The following is a 23,823-nucleotide window of genomic DNA, read 5'->3' as shown; positions in this document are numbered from 1 at the left end:
ATTTGTGGAGAATAAAGCCAGTCAACAGCAAGGTCACAGATGTGGCTGTTGTCCTTCAGAAACCAAGTCCAGGGGCGCCTGGGTGGCACAGCGGTTAGGCGTCTGCTTTTGGCTCAGGGCGTGATCCCGGCGTTATGGGATCGAGCCCCNGGAAACAGGCAGAGACAGGGCTTCTGAATGGCCAGAGCAATGGTGTGTCCACAAGGAGATCTGGTAGACAGATGTTATTCTTATAGTTTTCCATTACAACTGCCTATACAAGGAAAGTAGTGAATGATTTATGGCACCTCTGATTCAATATGAATGACACCTGGCTCTCTTGGGTCCCAAGAGTCTTTTGGAATGCAGAGATGAGAACCTTTAAGGCTACAAGCCTTCTTTGCCCCAGGTCCTAGGATAATCATTGGTCAATAATATACCATTTTATATGTATTTAATAGAGGAATACTCAGAGTTAGGTGGAAGCATAAGAAGAAAATAGTCATTTCTGTTTAGAATCCATTAAGAAGGGCATCATGAATGACCTAAGAAGGTGAGTAGAAGTTTGTCAAATAACTACAAGCAAAGATAAACTCCAGGACAATAATGGAAAAATTCAGATTCTAGAACCAGACACAGCAAGCATGAGAATTTGGAATATGCTAGAGGTGACATTACAAGTCAATTGGGAAATGATGTTGGCACAGTAGGCTTGCAACGTGGAAAAAATGAAATTAAAATCCTACCTGAAACCATACACAAATATAAAATTGATTCCATATGGATTATAAATGGAATAAAGACTTAAATGTGAAGCTCAAACTTCAAAATTTAGAAGAAATTAATAGAAAAGGACTTTATGAACTCAAGTAGGAAAATATTTCTCAGTTAAGATAAAAGTCATAGAAGAAACAAAATAAATATGGCCATAAGGAAAACTAAATATTCTATACAACAAAGTTAAAATAAGCAGTAAACTAGAAGAACATATTTGCAACTCAAAAGGACAAAAGATCTGTTAAGGAACTCATGTAAATTATGACATATGGGCAAAATTATGAATTGAATATATAACTATATTCAATAAAATAGCTAGAAAGTATTTGAAAAGATATTGAATCTCTCTAATAAAAAAAAAGGAACACAAAACAATAAAGACCATCTCACATACATCATAATGGTAAAAANTTTTTTTTTTTTTTTTTTTTTTTTGGGAGGGGAGGGGAGGGGAGGAGGGAAGAAGGAAAAAAAGAAAGCAAAAGATAGACCACCATCAGAAATCCTTACAGCTGACCTAATGGCCAGCATTCACAGTTTGGAGAACATGGAGTCTCACCATTGGGCTAACATCTCTCACTACATATTTACCTGAGAATGTCAGGGTTCTAAATTTCTCTTATGTTCAGAAGCATGAATGTTAACCTACTGACTGGTTCTATCCCTTTCACAGAAAATATAAAAAAGAATATGAGCTTCGTCAGAAAAAATGGTCGCACATTCCTCCTGAAAATATCTTTCCTCTGGAGACCAATGAGACCAATCATATTAGCCTGAAGGTAAGGCAAATGTCACCTGTTGAAGAATGCTAGGGCTGGTGCACTTGCCAGGTTTTTGACAAGACTGGTAAGAAATGGGCCAAGCAGGGATCCTTTGCTTGAGAATCTAAAACTTAGACATTTTCTAATTCTCAGCTTCCCGTCTTTCCATTAATCCTCCAGTGCCCTAAATGTCAGCTGGTTGATCCAATGAACTCTTCAGTGGAGGCTGAGATTTGGTGTGTTACTCATTCTTTGCCTCTGACCCAGAAGGGAAATGCATATGGTGTGCATTTGCCATGGAAGCCATGTAGAAACGGGTAGAGCATTTGAGCTCCCCTAAGCCTTGGCTACTGCTCTGCCCATGCTAAGGATGTATGGCTTATCTTGCTCATCGCTGAAGAAAGAGGCCTCTGCTGACATTTGCCTGCATTCTCCCTCAGCCAGGACATACAACAGCAGCAAGTAATAATCACTCCCCTTCAGTGCAGCCAAGGCTAGAGCCCAATCATCTCATCTGCAGTGCTCACCACAAGGAGCTCACGAGTTAAACTTCATCATAACTTTGCTGATGAGGAAACGAGAGGATGTGGGGTTAGGAAACAGTGCAGGGTCACGCACGGCTTATGAGTAGGATTCCTGCAAATAATAAGAACTGAGGCTTACTGAGCACTTCTCACGTGCCAGAGGCATTGACCCATTTCGTCTTCCCCCGAGCCTGAGGTAACAGGACTAGAACTTCAGGAACATGGTCACAGTTTGAACCTAGTCTGTCTAACTGTGAAGTCTAAGATCCTAAAACCTACTAGTCAGCATATTCTTACAGAGTTTTTATACCAAAGCACATTAAGAGATGAGGGAGACCCAGAACCTCCACATGACGGGATTAGTGGGGTTCCTCAGCCTAGGGCCAAGTCGATGGGATAATATGACTTGAGATGCCTCCCTGCCTAAAATCAGCAAAAGTAAAATTGCAGCCTGGGTCAGGTGTGTCCTTAGAGCCACCTACCAGCTCTTGGCATGCCACCCAACTCCTGCATGTCGCACTCTAAGAGCTAGGATCCCCTCCTGGTGTACAAGGACTAGGTCTCCCCTGCTTCCAGCAATGCTCCCGCTCTGACTGACCCTCCTGTGGCATTGGGAACCTCACACATAAAACTTCTATTTGCAAAGACCACTCTTATCTCAGTCAAGTGTCAGGGTAAAATCCATCTTGCAGTAATTCACAGAAAGGTACAAATGACCATAAGACTATTGGACTTCCCAAGGGAGAATTTTTGGATCTAAATGACTAATTGGCAGTACCCCAGGACGGGGGGGAGGAGACCTCTAGAAGGAGTGAGTGCGTCTCCACCTCTGGTATGACACCGGGACGGGCTCTGCGTGGCCCACCTCTGCACACATCCAGCCATGCCTCCGTTCCTCACAAGCCTTCCCCACTGCCGCAAACCCCACACTTCATATTTGTTCTTTTTGATGAAGCCTAAAATACTGTGTCTCTGTTTTCTTGAAATGTAAATATTCCTAGAAATATAACCCATCCATCCCTCATCAGACATTTCAGAATTTTTATGCATTAATTCATCAAATTAGCCACTCACCTGGCTAAGGACTAAGTCTTTGGGACAGTAAGCTTAAAGGAGGGAACAGAGAGGTGATTCGGGGCATGGGGGGTCACGGTCACGCTGAGTTTCAGGCAGGCTGGGAAGCAGGTGGCCAAGGACTAGCTGTCAAGAGAGGCCCTCCGGCACTGTGAGTCAGGTACAGCAGGGAGAAAGCCCAAGGAGGTCAGCCAAAATCGGCCAGAGGGGGAAATGCCGCACCAGCAGACAGGAAATTATGCAAGTCCCGGATGTGCGCTGAAGGCAGAGATAAGGAAACAAGACCAAGGGACGGGATGAGAAAGAGTACATCCCTGTACTAGGACAGAAAGGGGCAGAAAACCAAAGCAGCCAGACAAGGAGAGAAGTCAGGAAGGTCAAAGGGATGAGTTAACAGATGAAAATGATAATGAAGACAAAGATAACTTAATTAAGGATAAAACACTTATATTTGCAAGAAAATTTCACAAACTTTATTGCATTTGATACCCAGTACCCCTGTCAGTTAGAATTTCCCAGAAGTACTGAGGTTCAAATAGTTTAAATGACCTAATCGAGGGCTCAGTAAAAAGAATATGAGACAAGGCAGCAAGCTCAGATTTTGGCATACCTGTATGTGACAGTGTCATTTAACCCATATGTGGCCCACTAGTAAAATGAGAAGAGGAAGAGAAGACATCTGACATTTATTAATCTGCATTGTGCCAGGCATCATGCTTGGAATCTGATATAGTTTATTTCGCTCACATTTCAAAAGGTCCTATGAGGTAAGTTTTAACCAATATTATAATACATTACAGGTTTCTGTGAGAACCAAATTAAAAGAGGCAATAGTTCTCAATCTTTTTTCTGCCTTGAGACCAGAAGTCTGGCAGACCAAGTGCCATATCTAGCCTGCAGGGCTCAGTGTGTGTGTGTGTGTGTGTGTGTGTGTGTGTGTGTGTGTGTGTGTGTGTGGTGTTTCAGTCAATATTTAACATCTTTTAAAATTAATCGCCAAATATAAAGATTTTGGAATGGCATAGGAAAATCCATATCACCAGCTTCTTTTGACAAATCAGATGATCTGGCAACTCTAGGTTGAATCCAGAGCTGATGGGGCTGCCCCCTCCTTGGACACCCCACCCAGTGTCCTCACTTGCATTGCTAATTGTACCCTGCGGTGTGGGTTTGCAACTCAAGTGCACAACAGGCTCCCCTCGGAGCACCTGTCTCTAGCTACAGGCAGTGATTCCCAGCAGAATGGGCCAGGAGAGGAGGAAGCAAAGGAAATCCCTGGCTGACATAGGCCTTCCCTTAAGGGAAGAAGAGGGAGGAAGACCCAGAGGTAAGCATGAGAGGTAGACATCTGGAAAGAAGACCCTGGTGGAGAGGGAAAGTGAGTAGTGACAGGGAAACACAAGACCATTGTCACAGTTTTGCCAGGAGCCTGCCCCATGCTGTGAACCAACAGATACTCCCAGCTGGCAGAGGCTGTCTGCCTTCATTATACATGGGACAAGTATGAAGTGTCTATAATAATTAGCCTTTTCTTGTGCTAGATCGACGATGACAAGAGACGAGATACAATTCAGAGACTCCGACAGTGCAAATACGACAAAAAGGTGACTAATCTCCTCTGCTTCTCTGAACTCTCAGTCAGACTGTGTTCCAGGCCTTCTGCCCGTTGTTGCCCTGGCTCCTGATGTTGACTGTGCAATGGTGCGGGCTGACCCCTGGGGCTGTTCCTGGAGCTTTTCACAGGGATGGGCATGGCTCTGCTTCACAGCTTACAAAACTCACAATCCTGGACAAATTGAAGGACAAATAGAATGTTTAAGAGCGGGAGAGAATAGGAAGGAAAAGGAGAAATGAAAGAGTTCAGAGCAGTCCAAGCCACCCTAGAATGATATTGTGGCTTACTGCAGTGGGAATACGACAATCCCACACAGGGGTTTTGGATCTTCTTTCCTCCCCGGGCTCTCCCTTCTCATTTAGTCATTCTTAAAGAAACATTCAAACCTGAGCCTATGCCAGGTACTAGGCACCCGGGATATAAATATCAATAAAATTGTGTCACTGCTTTCAAGAGCTTACAGTACACAGGAAAGATAGACACACACCAAATTATTATAATATGCACATAAGTGGTCATGCTACAACATTATCTCCTTAATTCAAATGATCTTTGCAGCGAGTGATTCTAAAGGATCTCAAGCACAACGATGGCAATTTCACGGAGAAACAGAAGATAGAATTGAACAAGGTATGTGTCTCTTACTTGAAATCCTTAAATGAGAAATAACTTCACTCCATCCTCCCTGAGCACTGAAGTCCCTGGTGGATCCCGATGTTATTGGGGGTGGAGACCAAAAAAAAAGTCCTCAGACCAAGAAATGGGAGACTCTGCTTCTCTTTGTTGAAAATTCTACCAACAGAAGTTGAAGCGTGGTGTTTGATGGTGTAAAACATATTAGAAATCTATTAGCATGTCCTTGAAAATGGCCCTCGTTGGTGATAAAAGAAAAACTGTTGAAGAGGTAGTGTCAGTAAGGAATATACTGGAACATGTATCAGGAACAATAGGTCTTCCCAAAGACCTAAAGCATGACATGTTTTATTAGTGTATTAATTTTTACCGTGGCACTGCTGTGTGGCTGACTTGCTTTATAACTAAACATGTTATCTTAGTTGCTTCAGATTGACTATTACAACCTCACCAAGTTCTACGGCACAGTGAAGCTTGATACCATGATCTTTGGGGTGATTGAATACTGCGAGAGAGGATCCCTCCGGGTAAGGAGCCATGATCATTTCCAATTTCCTAACTGGCCAGACGTATGGGAAAAAAAAAAAAATATTTAGTAGAAATGTTAAATGTTTACCCAGTGAAATAATATCAGAGAATTATCAGGAAAAAGTGGTAGTCCATATGCTTCCCAACTAGATCACTTAGATTTTGTCAACAAGTCTTATTACATCTTTACAAAAAAAAAAAAACAAAAAACAAAAAATAGGAGTGTAGACTTGAAAAGCCAGAGAACAGATGTGGGAAAGTAAGTGATTACCTCTAAATTCATTTTATTTTACTTGCATATTTGCTTTTGCATTAAGAGAAAAATGGATAGTCAGCCTTAACCAAATAAGCACTGGAGAACTGTCCATAGGTCCTGGTTCTGCTACAGTCTAAATTCCTACCCTTCTCTCCTTTGGGAGGTTGAGGATGGCCCAGGAGTTGCCAGATGTGGTCAGGCATTCTGGCTGAGCAAGTCCAAAGCAGAAAGAGAAAGTAAGACAGGACTGAACCAAGTTCTTGGGAAGAAAAAAGCTTCAAGCGAGGAATATCAAATCATTGGGTAGTTCAGAAGGGCAGGCATATATGAGAACTGTTTACATACAAGAAACAAAGTCGGGTTTCAAGCAGAAACAGGACTAGAATGGGGAAATGGGCAGGAATCCAGGATAATTGTATCAAAGAGCATTGAAATATTTGCACCTCACCTTGAGCATTTTCTGGGCATATGTTACAAGAGCTTTCAGCCTTTTAAATACTTTTGGGTAGGGTGACCATATAATTATTATCAGGATACTTTTTTTTAAAAAGATTTTATTTATTTATTTGACAGAGATAGAGACAGCCAGCGAGAGAGGGAACACAAGCAGGGGGAGTGGGAGAAGAAGAAGCAGGCTCTTAGCGGAGGAGCCTGATGTGGGGCTCGATCCCAGAACGCCGGGAACACGCCCTGAGCCGAAGGCAGATGCTTAACTGCTGTGCCACCCAGGCGCCCCTATTATCAGGATACTTTGAGAAGGAAAGGGGTCCTATAGCAGTTCTGTTGGCATAGCAGATATAAACTGCAGCTGGATCCAAGCAAGTAAGGATGTGTGGTCACTGTCTTTGGGCTACATTCAGATCCCGTTTCTTAATTTTCTTAAAAATAACCTCATTGTCCTCGCTACAACAAAGCCAAAATACTAAGAATCAGGGCAGCAGCAACTTCAAAGAGGTCCAAATATTCACAATACAATAAAATTTTTAAATAATAAAATTTGTAAATTAATCACTTAGAATTTTTTTAAATAAGCTTCAATTAAAAAAAGAAGAGTAGCTTTCAAAATGTGTGGCATAAACTCAAACCTATCCTCAAGGAAAAAAATAATAGCCCTAAATGCTATTTTCTCTTTAAAAAAATAATCTATTCAATGCAAAATTTAGAAGAACAACTATGGCCTAAGGAAAGGAAACTTACAAAGTTTAATCATATTAAAAAGAATTTTAAAGTGCTTTCATGAGGTTTTTTTTAAAAATATAAAACATAAAAGCTTTGACATTGGCCCCAGTAACTTCTTAATAGACACATCTCCTGAGGCAGGGGAAACAAAAGCAAAAATAAACTATTGGGACTTCATCAAAATAAAAAGCTTTTGCACAGCAAAAGAAACAAGCAGCAAAACTCGAAGGCAGCCTACGGAATGGGAGAAGATATTTGCAAATGACATCTCTGATAAAGGGCTAGTATCTAAAATCTATAAAGAACTTATAAAACTCAACACCCAAAAACCAAAAAATCCAGTTTAAAAATGGGCAGAAGACATGAATAGACATTTTTCAAAAGAAGACATCCAGATGGCCAACAGACACATGAAAAGATGCTCAACATCACTCATCATCAGGGAAATGCAAATAAAACCATGATGAGATACCACCTGACACCAGTCAGAATGGCTAAAATTAACAACCCAAGAAACAACAGATGTTGGCGAGGATGCGGAGAAAGGGGAAACTCTTACACTGCTGGTGGGAATCCAACCTGGTGAAGGCACTCTGGAAAACAGTATGGAAGTTCCTCAAAAAGCTAAAAATAGAACTACCCTATGATCTATCAATTGTAATACTAGGTATTTACCCAAAAGATAAAAAAATACTAATTTAAAGGGACACATGCGCCCTGATGTTTATAGCAGCATTATCAACAATAGCTAAATTGTGGAAAGAGCCCAAATGTCCATCGACAGATGAATAAATAAAGAAGGGGTGGTGTATATATACCATGGAATATTACTGAGCCATAAAAAAGAATGAAATTTGCCATCTGCAACAACATGGATGGAGCTAGAGAGTATTAGACTAAGTGAAGTAAATTAGAGAAAGACAAATAACCATATGATTTCACTCATATGTGGAATTTAAGAAACAAAACAGATGCATGGGGGTAAAAAAAAAAAAAAAAGAGGAGAACTGAGAAACAGACTTTGAACTGTAGAGAACCAACTGATGGTGACCAGATGGGAGGTGGATAGGGGATGGGTTAAATGGGTGATGGGGATTAAGGAGGGCGTCTGTTACGATGAACACCGAGTGTTGTGCGATGTTGAATCAGTAAATTCTACACCTGGAACTAATATTACACTGCATGTTGACTAACTGGAATTTAAATAAAAACTTGGAAGGAAAAAAACATAAAAGCCTCTCATATATCTAATTAAAATTTTTAAAACAAAAATGCATAAAACGGGAATAAAAAATAAAGCTATGAAAAAGATATTTTCAGTTATGAAAGAATACCTTGTGACCATTAAATTATGAAATCTTAAAAAAGGAAAAATCAATTTCAGAAACAATATAAACATGAAAATTTGACTCAAAAGCTAAAAGCTTAAGTAGGACAATAATAATAAAAGAAATTATAATTTCCATTATAGAGAATACCAGATTCAGCTTATCTCTTTAAAACTTGGAAAAGTAGGGGTGCCTGGGTGGCACACCGGTTAAGTGTCTGCCTTCAGTTCAGGGCGTGATCCCGGCGTTATGGGATCGAGCCCCACATCAGGCTCTTCCGCTATGAGCCTGCTTCTTCCTCTCCCACTCCCCCTGCTTGTGTTCCCTCTCTCGCCGGCTGTCTCTTTCTCTGTCAAATAAATAAAATAAAATCTTTAAAAAAAAAAAAAAACTTGGAAAAGTAATTCTCATTGTCCACATAAATACTATCCTAGTGTTAAATGAAAAATGAACATCTTCTAAATTCATTTGACATTCAACAAGCCTAGCATAAAGTTGATAATAAAATATGATTAAGATTAACCACATTCATGGAATTAGATGGAAAAATTATAAATAAAATACTAGTAACTCTAAGCCAGTTGTATATAAAAAGCATAATATAATCAGATATGGTTAAGTCTATGAAAGGAAAAATATTACTATAACACATCATATCAAAATGTCATAGAAAAATCATATGATCATTTTAATTGGTGCTGAAAAGTATTATTTAAATTGATGCTGATGTAAAATAAACACACATCCCTAACAATAACAATTTCAGGTCTTTCGAAATTACAGAGCTTCCTTGATTTACAGTGGGTTACACATCCCCATAAAGCCATCATAAGTTGAAAATATCTTCAGTCAAAAATGCATTTGATATATCTAAACTACCAAACAGGGTAGCTTAGCCTGGCCAACCTTAAACGTGTTCAGAACACTTACGTTAACCTACAGTTGGGCAAAATCTAACACAAAGCCTATTTATAATAAAGGGTGGAACATCTCATGTAATGCAGTGAACACAGTACTGAAAATGAAAAACAGGACGGCTGTATGAGCAGAGAGCGGTTGTAAGTCTATTGGTTATTTACTCTGTGATCAAGTGGCTGGCCGGGAGCTGAGGCTCCCTGCCCAGCATCATGAATCGCCAGCCCGGGAAAAGGTCCAGATTCAAAATTTGAAGTATGGTCTCTACTGAATACATATCACTTTCACACCATCATAAGGTAAAAAAAAAAAAAATGTAAGTCAGGGACCATCTATAGAAATGTTGTTCATAGGAGGGCTAGACCAAATCCGATTCATTTGATTTCCATGAGATGAAATTTTAGAATACCAATTAACAGGGCCTGGTCAAAGGGTTTCACATGGCCTTTTCATCCCTAAAATGCCCAGTCAACATTTAGGTAGTATTTTTGGCTCTCTGCCCTAAAGTAGCAAACCTCTATTATCTGAGTGCTCCTGGGCCCCCTTCTGGCATTGTTTACTCCTGTTGGGAGCAGACAGAAGGCCCTTCTACAGGAAACCCCTCCTTTGTGTCTTGAATCTCAAAGCAGAGACCTTGCCAATGCAAACTTTATAGTCCGCTCCCTGACCTAATAATCCCTTTAGGCTTCAATCCATGGCAAATCCCGTCGGAACCTACTTTTGTAAGGAAACAAATGAACAAGTCTCTCCCTAGATTAAAACAACAGGCTTCCCATCCTATAAATATACAACAATGTTGACTAACTTTATTAGGAACAGTTGATTCATTCATGCAACAAATACTTAGAAGCCGTCTATACGTGCCAGACATTGCTCTAGATGTTGCAGATACAGAACAAAAATTATCACAGAGTTTACATTTTCATAGGGAGAAGAGATCATAAATGAAAATATATAAACTATGTCAGGTGCTAAGGGAAAGAATTACTTTAGAGTCTGTCTGCTCATAATTTCCTTCCCTTAACCTGGCCTGGTACCCACGGCCAAGGCAGCCTTATCCGAAATGATTAATGACTTTGGACCCTTCTTTGGAAATTATTGGTGCCGAGCCCTTAAAACTAAAGGTCAGACGGGGCTATTGTTGGTTGTTCGAGTATTACTGTGAGGAATAGTTATTAGCTCCGCTAAAACCCTGTATCTTGATGGAACCATCATCGTATTAAAATGGTGAGTTCAAAATTCTACAATTCATACGAAATGTAAGAACTGTCTCTTATTGACAGAGGACTTGGTAAATGTAAAGAAAACTTAGGGCTGTAAGCTAATGGATGCAACTGATCATCAAACATAAGCCTAAGGAAGGGATTCCCAAATAGCAATTCCTGGTTGAAACACACTAGAGGAATTTCAGTGAGCTAGAGCCCACAGCCCACCTGTGAATCAGCTGACAGCCCATGCTCCTGGCAGGTGTCTGCTCATTCCTTTACCCCTGGCTGGTGGAAGAACCAGGATTTGGGATGCGAGGGGTGTCTCCTGCTCATTCCATTGCTGTGAGAGCCACCCGATGTTTCGTAGGAAAGAAAAGAAATACATATTCAGGAAAACCAGGATGACGGAGTTTCAGTTGATTTCTGAGCCCCAGGCCCCGTGATTAGAAGATTATTATTAGGGGCGCCTGGGTGGCACAGCGGTTAAGCGTTTGCCTTCGGCTCAGGGCATGATCCTGGCATTATAGGATTGAGCCCCACATCAGGCTCCTCCGCTATGAGCCTGCTTCTTCCTCTCCCACTCCCCCTGCTTGTGTTCCCTTTCTCGCTGGCTGTCTCTATAAAAAATAAATAAAATCTTTAAAAAAAAAAAAGATTATTATTAGCCTGTAATCATCTCTCCACAGTATCCCTCCTCGCAACAACTTCTCCCTTTTCTTTTTCTGCCATTCAGGAAGTTTTAAATGACACCATCTCCTACCCTGATGGTACCTTCATGGATTGGGAGTTTAAGATCTCGGTCTTGTACGATATTGCTAAGGTAAGACCTACAAACACAGAAGGCATTTATGAAAATGAAACATAGGAAAACAGATCTAGCAGGCTTTCAGCCTGAGCATTGGTTTCTTCATCTGTAAAATGATAATAAAAATAGTACGCATGTCAGAGGGCTGTTGTGAGGATTTTGTAAATAATGCGTGTGCTTCATACGATGCTTGGTACAAGTAAAGGTTCGATGACAAGCTATTCTTTTTATTATTATATTTTTTCTACTCTTAGTTTGGGGCACACATTTTCATAAACTCGCTGGAAAGCAAAATCATATTAAGCTGCAGGCAAGACAACAATCTTCAACTTTTTATGAGAAATTATTAAGGGCAGGCAACCCTCTTGCACCAGGCAATAATGAATTTGAACATGTATGTTCTCGGATAAGAAAAAGGAAGTGGATACCAATGACCAGGACCTCATTCAAGAATGAAGAAAAGTCAGTCCGAAGATTGAGCTGTTTGATAGTCTTAAATCACCTGAAAGTCATCTAGGATCAGAATTAGTTTTTAAAAATATAGGATCTCCACCCTGTTTGCCACTTTTCACTCCTGTGATCTGGGCTGGAAACCACTTTCTGCAAGGACACCTCTGGCCACCAGAGTGAAACACAGCAGCCCAAAAACCTAGGGTTGGGGGGGCCTTCCCCTTTCATACCTGAAGGAAACATTCTCTTTCAAAATAGAATGAGCCCAGTGATATTTTGGGAAATAACAAGCCTAGCACCTTCTTTCAGAAAGGCAAGGCTGTCGTATTCATATTTTTTTAATTGAGGTAAAGGACCAGAGATATACCCAAGATCACAGATCGAATAAGTGGTCAGCAGAAACACTTAATTAAAAAAAAAATTAGGATCAACACTTTGTTTCATATTAGATGTAACTATTTACTACAGGCTTTAGACAGTTGCCTCTTCAGATACAGTGCTGAGGCAAATATTAGGGCATTGACAATATTTTTAAAGTAAATTTAATGGAACTACATTTAAAATCTGATAATGTGATTCTATCTGCTTGCTGAAATGTCATTCCTTTCTTTAAAATAATCAAGAGCTGAACAGTGTCCTATCTTTGTTTCCCTGTCACCCGAAAAATTGCAGGGCATGTCGTACCTGCACTCCAGTAAGACCGAAGTCCATGGCCGCCTGAAATCCACCAACTGCGTGGTGGACAGTAGAATGGTGGTGAAGATCACTGATTTTGGCTGTAATTCCATTTTGCCTCCAAAAAAAGGTTTGTAATGAATGACATTTTACTGGTTTCCCACTTTAAAAAAATTCTCACGAGTCCATGTAAGGTGGTCAGGGAGTGGTGATGATGATCAGGAAATAAAGACTTGAAGCCACGAGAGGAAACAGCTGGCTCATTCTCCAGCACTTCACCCTTGTCAGTTTTCAACCAGTGCTTCTTGAGTTGAGCAAGCCTCCTCTGTGGGTTTCCTTCATCTGTGTGTTTCTTGATATCAGCGAGGAAATCATGAAGCACTTACTGGCTGCGGAAGCAGAACTGGGTGAAAAAATAGACAAAGTTAGAGTCGTAAGAGACAGAAATCATCCAGTCTCACCCTCTTCCTTCATAGAAGACAGAATTGAGGCTCCAAGAGCCCAAGACATTTGCCCAAGAAGATAGAATTCAAGGCTGAAGACCTATTTCTAAACTCTCATTCAGTTATCTGTGATAATAAGAAATGATAATGATAGAAAAAACCCTCTTACTAGTAAAATACAGTCTTACCTATCCCTTTCTGGATTGTGATAAGGGTCAAAACAAGTAACACAAAGAAAAGTGATTTGCAATGTATAAAATTTTGAATGAATGAAATGAAATGTTTTTCATATTGAACATTTATCCATTTTTTACTATAACTCAGGGTCAAACAGCCTCAGAATTCTGGCACTCATATATAATGCCTCAAAATACCACCTAGATCCAAAACCTAAATTCTATTTCTAATTCTACTTGACAATCCTTTAGTTTTCCCTTAATAAAATAATAATTATGGGGCTCCTGGTTGGCTCAGTTGGTTAAGTGTCCAACTCTTGGTCTCAGCTCGGGTCTTGATCTCAGGGTCGGGAGTTCAAGCCCCACGTTGGGCTCCACACTGGGTGTGGAACCTACTTAAAATAAATGCATTTAAAAAGTAAATAAATGAAAGAAAAATTACAATTCCGCTCCTACTTCTTCAGTCTCATCAAGCATAAGATGACATTGGACTCAATCCAAAAAGTGCTTAATGAATATCTACCACGTGTCAAGCATGGTTCCTCATGCGGTGGAACAAATATCCTTCATTAGATGACTCACCATGACGCAAAATCAGATGAATTGCTGGTCAAATGCTTTCCTCTTGACCATCACTCGGTTATACCTATCCATCTATTTGCTGTTGGTTACCCAAAATTTTAGCATACGTAGATCTTACCTTTCCTACTATCCCAAAGCATTAGGATCAATCGTATATGAATCACAAGTCACATAAATTAATAAGACATAAATTCAAAAAGGTAATGAACGTTTGGATGGCAAACCAAACGAGGAAAACGTGCCTCAGCGGGCCCCTGACCTCCCAACATGAATCTGTAGATTTTTTTCATTGAAACTGCCGAAGACAGAAATCGTAAGAAGTTTAGAAGGAGCTAGGTGATCCTAGAAAACTTACATGGGATGGAGGAGAATTAACTGTATGCCCTTATTGTTACTAAATAAGTTGTGTGATAGGGCTCAAAAGCCAAGTGTCCGTAGGAAGCAAACACAGAACACAGGGCACTGCACTTGTGTGACTACATGAAGCGTTAGCAAGCAGCAGGCACAGAGTAAAATGTGAGCAAACTGTATGCATTATTTTTTTAACATTTTATCTGTTTATGTTTGTGAGAGAGCGCGAGCACGAGCAGGGGTGGAGGGGACAGAGGGAGAAGCAGACTCCCTGCAGAGCAGGAGCCCAACGTGGGACCCAATCCCAGGACCCTGGGATCATGACCTGAGCCGAAGGCAGACGCTTAACAGACTGAGCCACCCAGGCGCCCAGATTGTGTGCATTATTTTTTAAAGGATACTGTGGGAACCTAAGAAAACACATCTGTGAGCAATAGCGGATTTAGAGGCTGCCAATACGCCCCACCTGCAAAATATCAGTGATAGGCTCTTTATTTAAACGCATTTAAATGTGTGCATATATATTAAACATAATATTTTAGGTGACATGAAGTATATAAATGTATTTTATATTTTATAATAAAAATATGTAAACTTATATATTTTTTATTGATGAAGGCTTTCGTAGATGTACGTCATATGTCCCAAAAGCTATTAAATCCTCAGCCCCTCGTATTCTACTGCACTCATTCTCCAAATATTTCCCGATACACCAGGTGCTATTCTCGGTAGGCTCAAGGGTTTTCAGCACTAGGTCCTAGAAGTTTTAGGGAAGACGTTGCCACGTGACCTCACCCAAATCCTAGCATTTCACAGTCAGCTTTTTTTCTTAGTCAGTGTTCTCCCCCTATCACCAGCATTAGCGTAAACTCCTCCAAAGGTTGGGACATACAAATTCAGGGCCCCTTGGATTCAGGGAGCATGGTATAGAGACTTAACAGAAGCAGGTTGGAGACCTACGGGGCCGCTCATCTCCCTCGATTTCGCAATCTCAATGCTGAATGCACAGACCTGTGGACAGCCCCGGAGCACCTCCGCCAAGCCAGCATCTCCCAGAAAGGAGATGTGTACAGCTACGGGGTCATTGCCCAGGAAATCATCCTGCGGAGAGAAACCTTCTACACGTTGAGCTGCCGGGACCAGAACGGTAAGAGTCGGACTCATTCATCTGCGCTCTCTGGGAACCTGCGTTCTGGGCTAAGACGCTCATCTCGTTGTGACCACACCTCAGTCCCCTCACCTGCAAAAGTAATGACATATCCACCCCGCACGCCACACGGGGGTCTTGGAGGAATTGACAGTATGAATGTTAGAATGCTCTGAAGAGCGTAACATACAGGTTGTTGTCACGGACAGTATTATTGTCAGTTAAAGACTCGTTCCTTACACTGCCCCCCTTTCCTTCCAATCCTAATAAAAGACGAGTGTCTGTTTAACCCCTGAACTAGACCACTCTAGTGGGACAACATGCATTTTGTAGCTCCTACTGAGAGAAGATCTACAGTTTTTGTCGCAGGTCCTCTCAGCGGGGGGCAAATGCTTCCTTCCATTCATCCGGTCCTTGCTTACTGAGCAATTATTATGTCCCAGGTCTCAACTCTGGGGGGTGGGTGTCTGAAGGATAGAGGGAGGGCGTATTAGAGTCTTAGAAGAAGCCTACTAAAGGTAGTGGTATCCGAGTTACGTTTTAAAGGCTTAGGAACCTTAAGCTAACCTCCTGGGTAGGAGTGGGTATCGGACCCCTTCACCTGGTGGCTCATTCATCCTGTTGGGTGCTGGCCTGGGTTCTGCAACATTCTCACTGGGCACCCATCCAGGGCGGGGTGAACCAGTTCAGAGTCTGGCTGTGGCTAAAATGTTTTCATGCTGCGTTCTTTCTTGCCATTTGAATTATTCTAATCCCATCAGAGAAGATTTTCAGAGTGGAGAATGCCAATGGAGTAAAACCCTTCCGCCCAGACCTATTCCTAGAAACGGCAGAGGAAAAAGAACTGGAGGTGAGTGCATCTCCCGACACGAGTTTCTGGGCTGCTCTAACAGATTACCAGCAACTTGGTGGACCAAACAACAGAAATTTACTGCCTAATGGTTCTGGAGGCCAGAGGTCTGAAATAAGTTGTCAGCNTCTCCCAACACGAGTTTCTGGGCTGCTCTAACAGATTACCAGCAACTTGGTGGACCAAACAACAGAAATTTACTGCCTAATGGTTCTGGAGGCCAGAGGCCTGAAATAAGTTGTCAGCAAGGTCATACTTCCTCCAGAAGCTCTAGGGGAGAATCCATTCCTTGCTTCTTCTGGGAGCTTCTGGGAGCTACTGACATTCCTGGCATGTGGCCACAACGCTCCTATGTCTGCCTCCATAGTTACAATCTTGTCTCCTCTTCGGTCTAATCTCCCTCCACCTCCCCGCTGGATAAGGATTCATGTGACTGCACGGCGCCTACCTAGATATTGCACAGTAAGGGTTCCCATCTCCCGGGTCTTTACTTCAGCCCACCTGCAAAACCCCTTGTTCCAAATAAGGTAACACTCACAGGCTCCAGAGGCCAGAACTCAGACATTCCCTTTGGGTGCCGTTATCAGCCTGCCACACTCCCCACGTCCTTTCTCACCTCTCCCAACTCAAGAAAGAGCTGGCTCATGAAGCCCGTATCCCATCCTCAGTGTTGAGGAGCTAAAAGATCAGGGTGTCCATGTGACACACTTATTAGGCTTGTAAATGCTATCTACTGATTTACAAATGAATCTGTCAGCACCTAGAAACAATAGAGAAATGTACACGATACGTTCCAGGACCCCCAATGGATGCCTGAAACCACGGATAATACTGAGCCCTGTATATACTTGGTTTTTTCCTATAAATACATACCTATGGTAAAGTTTAGTTTATAAATTAGGCACAGTAAGAGATTGGCAAAATAATAATAGAACAATTATAACAATATACTGTAATAGAAGGTATGTGACTGTGGTCGGTCTCTCTCTCCAAAATATCGATTTATACTGTACTCACCCTTCTTGTGTTGATGTGAGATGATAAGTGCCCACATGATGAGAGAAAGCTAAGTGAATGACACAGGGGCTGTGAGGTATTGTTAGGTTACTGTTGACCCTGCCGATAGGTCAGAAAGAGGGTCATCTGATTCCGGACCGTGGTTGACTCAGACAAGGAGGGACTGCTGGAAGTCGGAATCTCCTGGGGTGGGGCCTGGGCATAAGAAACTGGAAACCTCCCCAGGTGATTCTGCTGATAGCCCTTTGGAAACCTTTGTGGAAGAGCCTCCAGTTAGAGTCACTGCCTCATACCCACCGACCCCAACGATTTATTGTCCTCTGTGACAGAAACCCTGCAAACTTCTGTAAAGCATTTTGTCCCTCCCAACAATCCAGCCTTGTCCAAATCGGTATCACATTTTTCATTAATTTAGGACATGTGTCTGTTTAACCCCTGAACTAGATCACTCTAGTGCGACAACAAACATTTTGTAGTTCTCATTGAGAGAAGATCTATAGTTTTTGTCACATGTTCTCTCAGGGGAGAACTGTTTCCTTCCATTCATTCCTTTAGAAGGATGAGGCAAGGTGGTGCAGAGGGCGGAGCAGAGACAGACTGAGAGGGACCCAGCAAGCTCATCCTCATGGTCAGAGTTGAACTGTTCTAAAAATATTCCATGCCTCAACTACTCCCATGGACTGAAGACAGTAGACTTGGATACCGCCCCCTGAGCCGATCCACCCCTTCTTTCCTTCAGGTCTATCTACTCGTAAAAAACTGCTGGGAGGAAGATCCGGAGAAGAGACCAGATTTCAAGAAAATTGAGTCCACACTGGCCAAGATATTTGGGTATTGTTGAAATGTTTACTTTTCCTCACTAATTTCAGATTTTTCTAATGATAGTTGACATTCAGTGGCACCTCAGAATAGAATGCCCACTCTAGTGAAAAACACCAGACCACAACACCTATCTCAAAAAAATTACAAGGAGATGGAGACCAACAGACTGTTTTCTCAGGGGATAATCACTTGAAAGTTAAATACTCAAGGGCAACACTTGCCTGATTAAAAAATAAATTCTGATTGATCATAAATATGTCTGTTAAAAATATACTTCCCTGGGGCGCCTGAGTGGCTCAGTCGGTTAGGCATCTGCCTTTGGCTCAGATCATGATCCCGGGGTCCTGGGATAAAGCACCCCCCGTCCCCTGACCCTGGTCTGGCTCAGTGCTCAGAAGGGAGTCTGCTTCTCCCTCTGCCTCTCCCCCCTACTCATGTGCTCAGGCTCTCTCTCATAAATAAATAAAATCTTTAAATATATATATAGTTCCCTGACCCTTCTGCAGGTTAATTAGGATTGAGAAGTCTAGCGTAAGTCCTATGAGTCTGCAAAGCCACCGGATAGTTCTTAAGATCAAGAAGTTTCTTAAGATCTTAAAATCAGCAACTTTGGCCTTTGGTACTTAAGACTTGTGCGCTCAATCAGATTATAATTCAGGGTAAAAAAGGGTNGTTCTTAAGATCAAGAAGTTTCTTAAGATCTTAAAATCAGCAACTTTGGCCTTTGGTACTTAAGACTTGTGCCCTCAGTCAGATTATAATTCAGGGTAAAAAAGGGGGGGCACACAATTACCCAGTAAGGTTGAATTCTAGATTTTCCATGTTTCAGTTACATACAGTGCAGAGCGAGAAAAAGAACCATGAAGTAAGAGTTAGGAGATCCAATTTCTGGACTAGGATCTAGTAATAGCTTGCTGTGGGACATTGGGCAAAACGCTTACCTTAACTGGATGTCAATTTTCTTTTTAGTAAAACTGGATTTGAATAGAACGATTTCTGTAATTCCTTCCAGTTCTAATTTTCCATAGTTGTCATTAAGTCAAAGATTCAGATACTTAATGAGTCTAAAAGCCCAAGGCTGAGATGAGGTCGAGTGAAATCATGAAAGTGTGGTCATTGATTGGTACATCTAATCTGTCATTTGTGGGAAAGAAGCAGAAAATAATAAATGATGTAATTCTTGCCCATTTTTCATTCCTTCACAGACCTTTTACTAAGATCAGATGAGACTGTGTATGTGACAGATGAAATGCAAACTCATGAGGATAAACTGGGCCCCCAGTGCTTAGCCTTGAATAGGGTGGTTCTCAAACTTGGCTGCACATTGAGATCGCCTGGGGGCAGGGGTTTAAAAGACCAGCGCCAGAGTCCTGCCCCAGAGAGTCTGATGTCGTTGCTCCAGGGTGCAGGCTGGCATCAGGAGTTTTAATAGCTCCTCCAGTGATTAAAATACACAGTCAAGGTTGAGAAAACTGTTTTAATTGAATCAATTCATCACGAAGGAAGATAATCTTTCTTCGTTCCTTACACCTGCTCCCTCAGCCAACTAGATTCTATACTAGTGGCTTCAAGGAAGAACCCCCTGGGGAACTTGTTAAAAAATACTGTTTCATTATCCCAAGCTTAGTGGTTTCCAGTTATTTAAGTCTGCAGTAGGACTCAGAAATGTCTCGAATTTTTAACAAACATCCCTCCCACCCCAGGGGATAATGACTGGAGGCCATCTTCTCCTTGAGCTGGGAAGTGGTAATTTACAACTGTTGTTGTAATAATAAATGGTAGGGTCTATTCAGCCCCTTCAATGGCGCCATATACATTATAAACATTATCTTGATCCTGAACAACCCTGCGGGCACTCAGTATACCTCCTGACCGAGCTCTTCACCAGGCTTCCCTGTGTCCCAGCGTTGTCAAAAGCTGGCACCTTGTCGAAGTCTCCTTGGCCTAATGAATCAGCTGGAGTTAGGTTTTTTGCTTTAGGAGCCCAGCTGTCTGTTCTAAGAAGATAACAGAAGGTTCCCCTTTGCTTTTTTTTTTCCCCCCAAGATTTTTATTTATTATTTGAGAGAGAGAGACTGAGAGAGAGGAGCAGCACGGGGAGGGGCAGAGAAAGGGGGAGAACCAGACATTGAGCTCCATCCCAGGACTCACGGATCATGACTTGAACCAAAGGCAGACACTTAACCGACTGAAACGCCCAGGCGCCCCTCAGCTTTGCTTTTCTTGATCCTTCTCTTATCCTTGCATTGATCACTGCTAGAGCCTTTATAAAAAGAAAAGAAAAAGTTTCTCCCTTTATTGTAAATTGTTATTAAAATTTCAGAAAATAGGTATAAGAAAATAAGAAAGAAAAAACATCAATTTGTCAGTAGATGACCACTGGTTTTCAAAAATTAAAAATAATTTTTGCCATTTCTGTACAGTTAACTATTCTAATTTGTATATAATGGTACATTAATAGTCCATTGTATCATAATATTTTAATTATGTTTTGTTACACATTTGGGTTATTTTTGAAGGTTTGGTACTTATAAAGAATGCCATGGCTTCTTTTGTAGTTACTTTTCAGCATGTTCATGTTGCCTCCTTTGGATAATTCCTAGAAGTAGTGCTGGTGGCTGGGGCGCCTGGGTGGCTCAGTTGTTAAGCGTCTGCCTTCATCTCAGGGCGTGATCCCAGGGTCCTGGGATCGAGCCCCGCATTGGGCTCCCTGCTCCACTGGGAGCCTGCTTCTTCCTCTCCCACTCCCCCTGCTTGTGTTCCCTCTCTCGATGGCTGTCTCTCTCCCTGTCAAATAAATAAATAAAATCTATAAAAAAAAAAAAAGTAGTAGGGCTGGTAGACTGATCAGTGTGTGTACTTTTCAAGTTTATGACACATTTTGCCAGGCTGTCCCTCCAGGAAGGTCATAGTGTATGTTTTTCCTCCTTACCTGCCTCGATTACCATTGTTTTAACATTCTGTTTTCTTTTTNTCCACTGGGAGCCTGCTTCTTCCTCTCCCACTCCCCCTGCTTGTGTTCCCTCTCTCGATGGCTGTCTCTCTCCCTGTCAAATAAATAAATAAAATCTATAAAAAAAAAAAAAGTAGTAGGGCTGGTAGACTGATCAGTGTGTGTACTTTTCAAGTTTATGACACATTTTGCCAGGCTGTCCCTCCAGGAAGGTCATAGTGTATGTTTTTCCTCCTTACCTGCCTCGATTACCATTGTTTTAACATTCTGTTTTCTTTTAAAAAAAAACTCTTACATCTATTTCTATTTAATTTCTCCTGAGGTTAACTTTTTAAAATGTGTGTTGGCCATTTTTATTTTCTTCTTCAATCAACTGTCGTATCGTATTTGCCCACTGTTTTACTGAATGTTTATGCTATCTATTATCACGTACAGCCTATTTCACGACCAAAAAAATGAAAGTTATATGGACACCTTGATCCGACGTCTACAGCTGTATTCTCGGAATCTGGAACACCTCGTGGAGGAGAGGACCCAGCTGTACAAGGCAGAGAGGGACAGAGCCGACAGACTTAATTTCATGTTGCTCCCGAGGTAAGGCAAGTCCTCCTGCCGGATGGTTTCCGCACAATTCCGCAGCTCTGCCTTGTTCTTCCAGCCGAAAGCATCAGCATTTTTGTCTAGTATTGTTTTTTTTTCCTTTGTATCTATATAGGATTGTTCCCTTTTGTACATTCTTCAGCAGATTATTGAGTTAAAAAAAAATAGTTCGCTAAGGCTTGGTCTGGTTTGTTCTGTAAATATCTAGAAGAGGGGCACCTNAGGGGCGCCTGCGTGGCTCAGTTGGTTAAGCGTCTGACTTTGGCTCAGGTCATGATCTCAGGGTCTTGGGATTGAGCCCCGTGCTGGGCTCCCTGCTCAGCGGGGAGTCTGCTTCTCCGTCTCCCTCTGCCTGCCACTCCTTCTTCTTGTGCTCTCTCTCTCATGCTGTCCTCTCTCTCTCTCCCTCTCTCTGTCAAATAAATAAAATCTTAAAAATAAAGAAAGAAAAGAAAATCTTCTTTAAAAATTTATAATAAATATATATATATATATATATATATATTTAATATATATATGGAGAGAGAGAGAGAAGGAAAAGGCTATTTTCAATGGCTGTGTGTTGCCCCAGAAGAAGCGTAAGTGGTGGAGTTAGTTAGAACGACCAGGGTTCTAACACCTCTTTGTCGCTTTTACTAAGTCTGGGACCTTTGGCAAGTTACTCTCAGTCTCTCCTTAATCTCAATTGGAAACTAAAGTTTTGGAATGGAATCTAGGAGCCATAAGGCACTTGCAGGCACTAAATGCCTGTTTCTTTCCACCTCAAAGTAGAAGTCAAATTACAAGAAGTAGGAGCAGTCGTGAGTGGAGGAGGTGGGGGCCACATATCAGAGGCCCCATCACGGACGCTTCTATGGGCTTACCTCTGTTTTGTGAAACAGTATCACAGCTATGGACATAAGAGAAAGGAAGGAAGGTTGAAATCCCCAAACGGTTTCAAGTTTTCTGAGTGTTGGTACTCAGAAGATAACTAAGCAATGTTAAGAGCAGCAAGCAATTAAAACGTGAAGAGCTAGAAAACAGGCTTGGGCCAAAGAGTGCAGTAAGGTTCTCCTGTCATTAAAGCAGAATAAACTGTTCTAGGAGATGGAGGCTAAGCTAGGACTTAGCACTGGGTGAAATCGTGGAAGCTGAGATCAGCTAGGCCTGACTTCAAGCCATGGTTCCACCACCAACTTGGACGAGTTACCTACATGATCCAAGCCTCAGTTTCTCATCTCCCTCACAGGCTGGCCCTAAGAATTTCCTGAAATAATGCCCAGGATATAACGTAATCAGCACAGAACCTGCAGTGTCCATGGTTGTTATACATAGTAGCTATGACTTTTATATATAACTTGTGTTAATCACTATCTTATTTTGAACCCATGCTTCATTTGGAATATCAGCTCTTCATTACTAGAGGAGTGGTTTCGAGTCCTTGCGGGCTGTCTTCTTAATAAAGAGGCGGTTTCTCTTTGACAAACCTGAGTGAAGAGGTAGGAGTGACGCACTTGCTCTTTTCAGTCAACCGTGCCCGAAGGGAGCCTACTGCAGAATCCGTATGTCCTCAGAGTGCCAAGGAACAGCCCGGGAATGGTACCCTGGAAACGGGCTGGAGCCCTTAACGTTCCCATCAGAGATGGCAATTTCTATCAGAGTTTCATAAATGCTGGTTGTTTCAAGAAGCGTAATTCCTTGCCTGGCCTTTAATGCTGAGTGTTGAGGAAAACAACCTCAGATAATCTGGCTGCCTTCCCGGGGTGTCATCCTCAGTGGTTTTAACCAATAATGTTACTCAAACGAGTTGAAACAGCTGGCTCACCACCTCAGATTTTTCTCTCTCCGTTGGTGTCATGTGCCACTTCGACCGCTAGATGGCAGATGTTTTGTTTGTTTTGAGTATAGTTGATTGTGTTCTATTCCTTTCAGGTGTACAACATAGGGATTTGATGATTCTGTACATTACTCAGTACTCACCACAATAAGTTTAGTTACCATCTGTCACCATACAACGTTATTACAACAATATTGACTATATTCCCGATGCTCTACTTTTTATCTCCTTGGATAGATGTTTTTATCGGATTGCCAAAGGTTATATAACACACAAATCTCTTCTTCAGTAGCTGCNGCTAGAGCCTTTATAAAAAGAAAAGAAAAAGTTTCTCCCTTTATTGTAAATTGTTATTAAAA

At 41.7% G+C, this 23,823-nt stretch overlaps 1 protein-coding gene across 1 annotated transcript in view; it reads left to right on the top strand.

The window, feature by feature from the left end:
- GUCY2C (guanylate cyclase 2C) overlaps positions 1-23,823 on the top strand; it is a 72,906-nt gene that overhangs the window by 34,655 nt on the left and 14,428 nt on the right. The window contains exons 12-21 of the mRNA XM_034645989.1: positions 1,430-1,535; positions 4,657-4,719; positions 5,289-5,360; positions 5,786-5,890; positions 11,511-11,597; positions 12,705-12,837; positions 15,269-15,406; positions 16,168-16,256; positions 18,013-18,104; positions 21,484-21,642. Of these exons, the coding sequence (XP_034501880.1) occupies positions 1,430-1,535; positions 4,657-4,719; positions 5,289-5,360; positions 5,786-5,890; positions 11,511-11,597; positions 12,705-12,837; positions 15,269-15,406; positions 16,168-16,256; positions 18,013-18,104; positions 21,484-21,642 (1,044 nt within the window). The remainder of the gene's footprint in view (positions 1-1,429; positions 1,536-4,656; positions 4,720-5,288; positions 5,361-5,785; positions 5,891-11,510; positions 11,598-12,704; positions 12,838-15,268; positions 15,407-16,167; positions 16,257-18,012; positions 18,105-21,483; positions 21,643-23,823) is intronic.

The sequence above is a fragment of the Ailuropoda melanoleuca genome, chromosome 16 (assembly GCF_002007445.2).
Source record: "Ailuropoda melanoleuca isolate Jingjing chromosome 16, ASM200744v2, whole genome shotgun sequence".
In the NCBI taxonomy this organism is placed as follows: Eukaryota; Metazoa; Chordata; class Mammalia; order Carnivora; family Ursidae; genus Ailuropoda; species Ailuropoda melanoleuca.
Note: the sequence above shows the minus strand (reverse complement) of the source record. Positions and strands in the feature narration are given on the sequence as shown.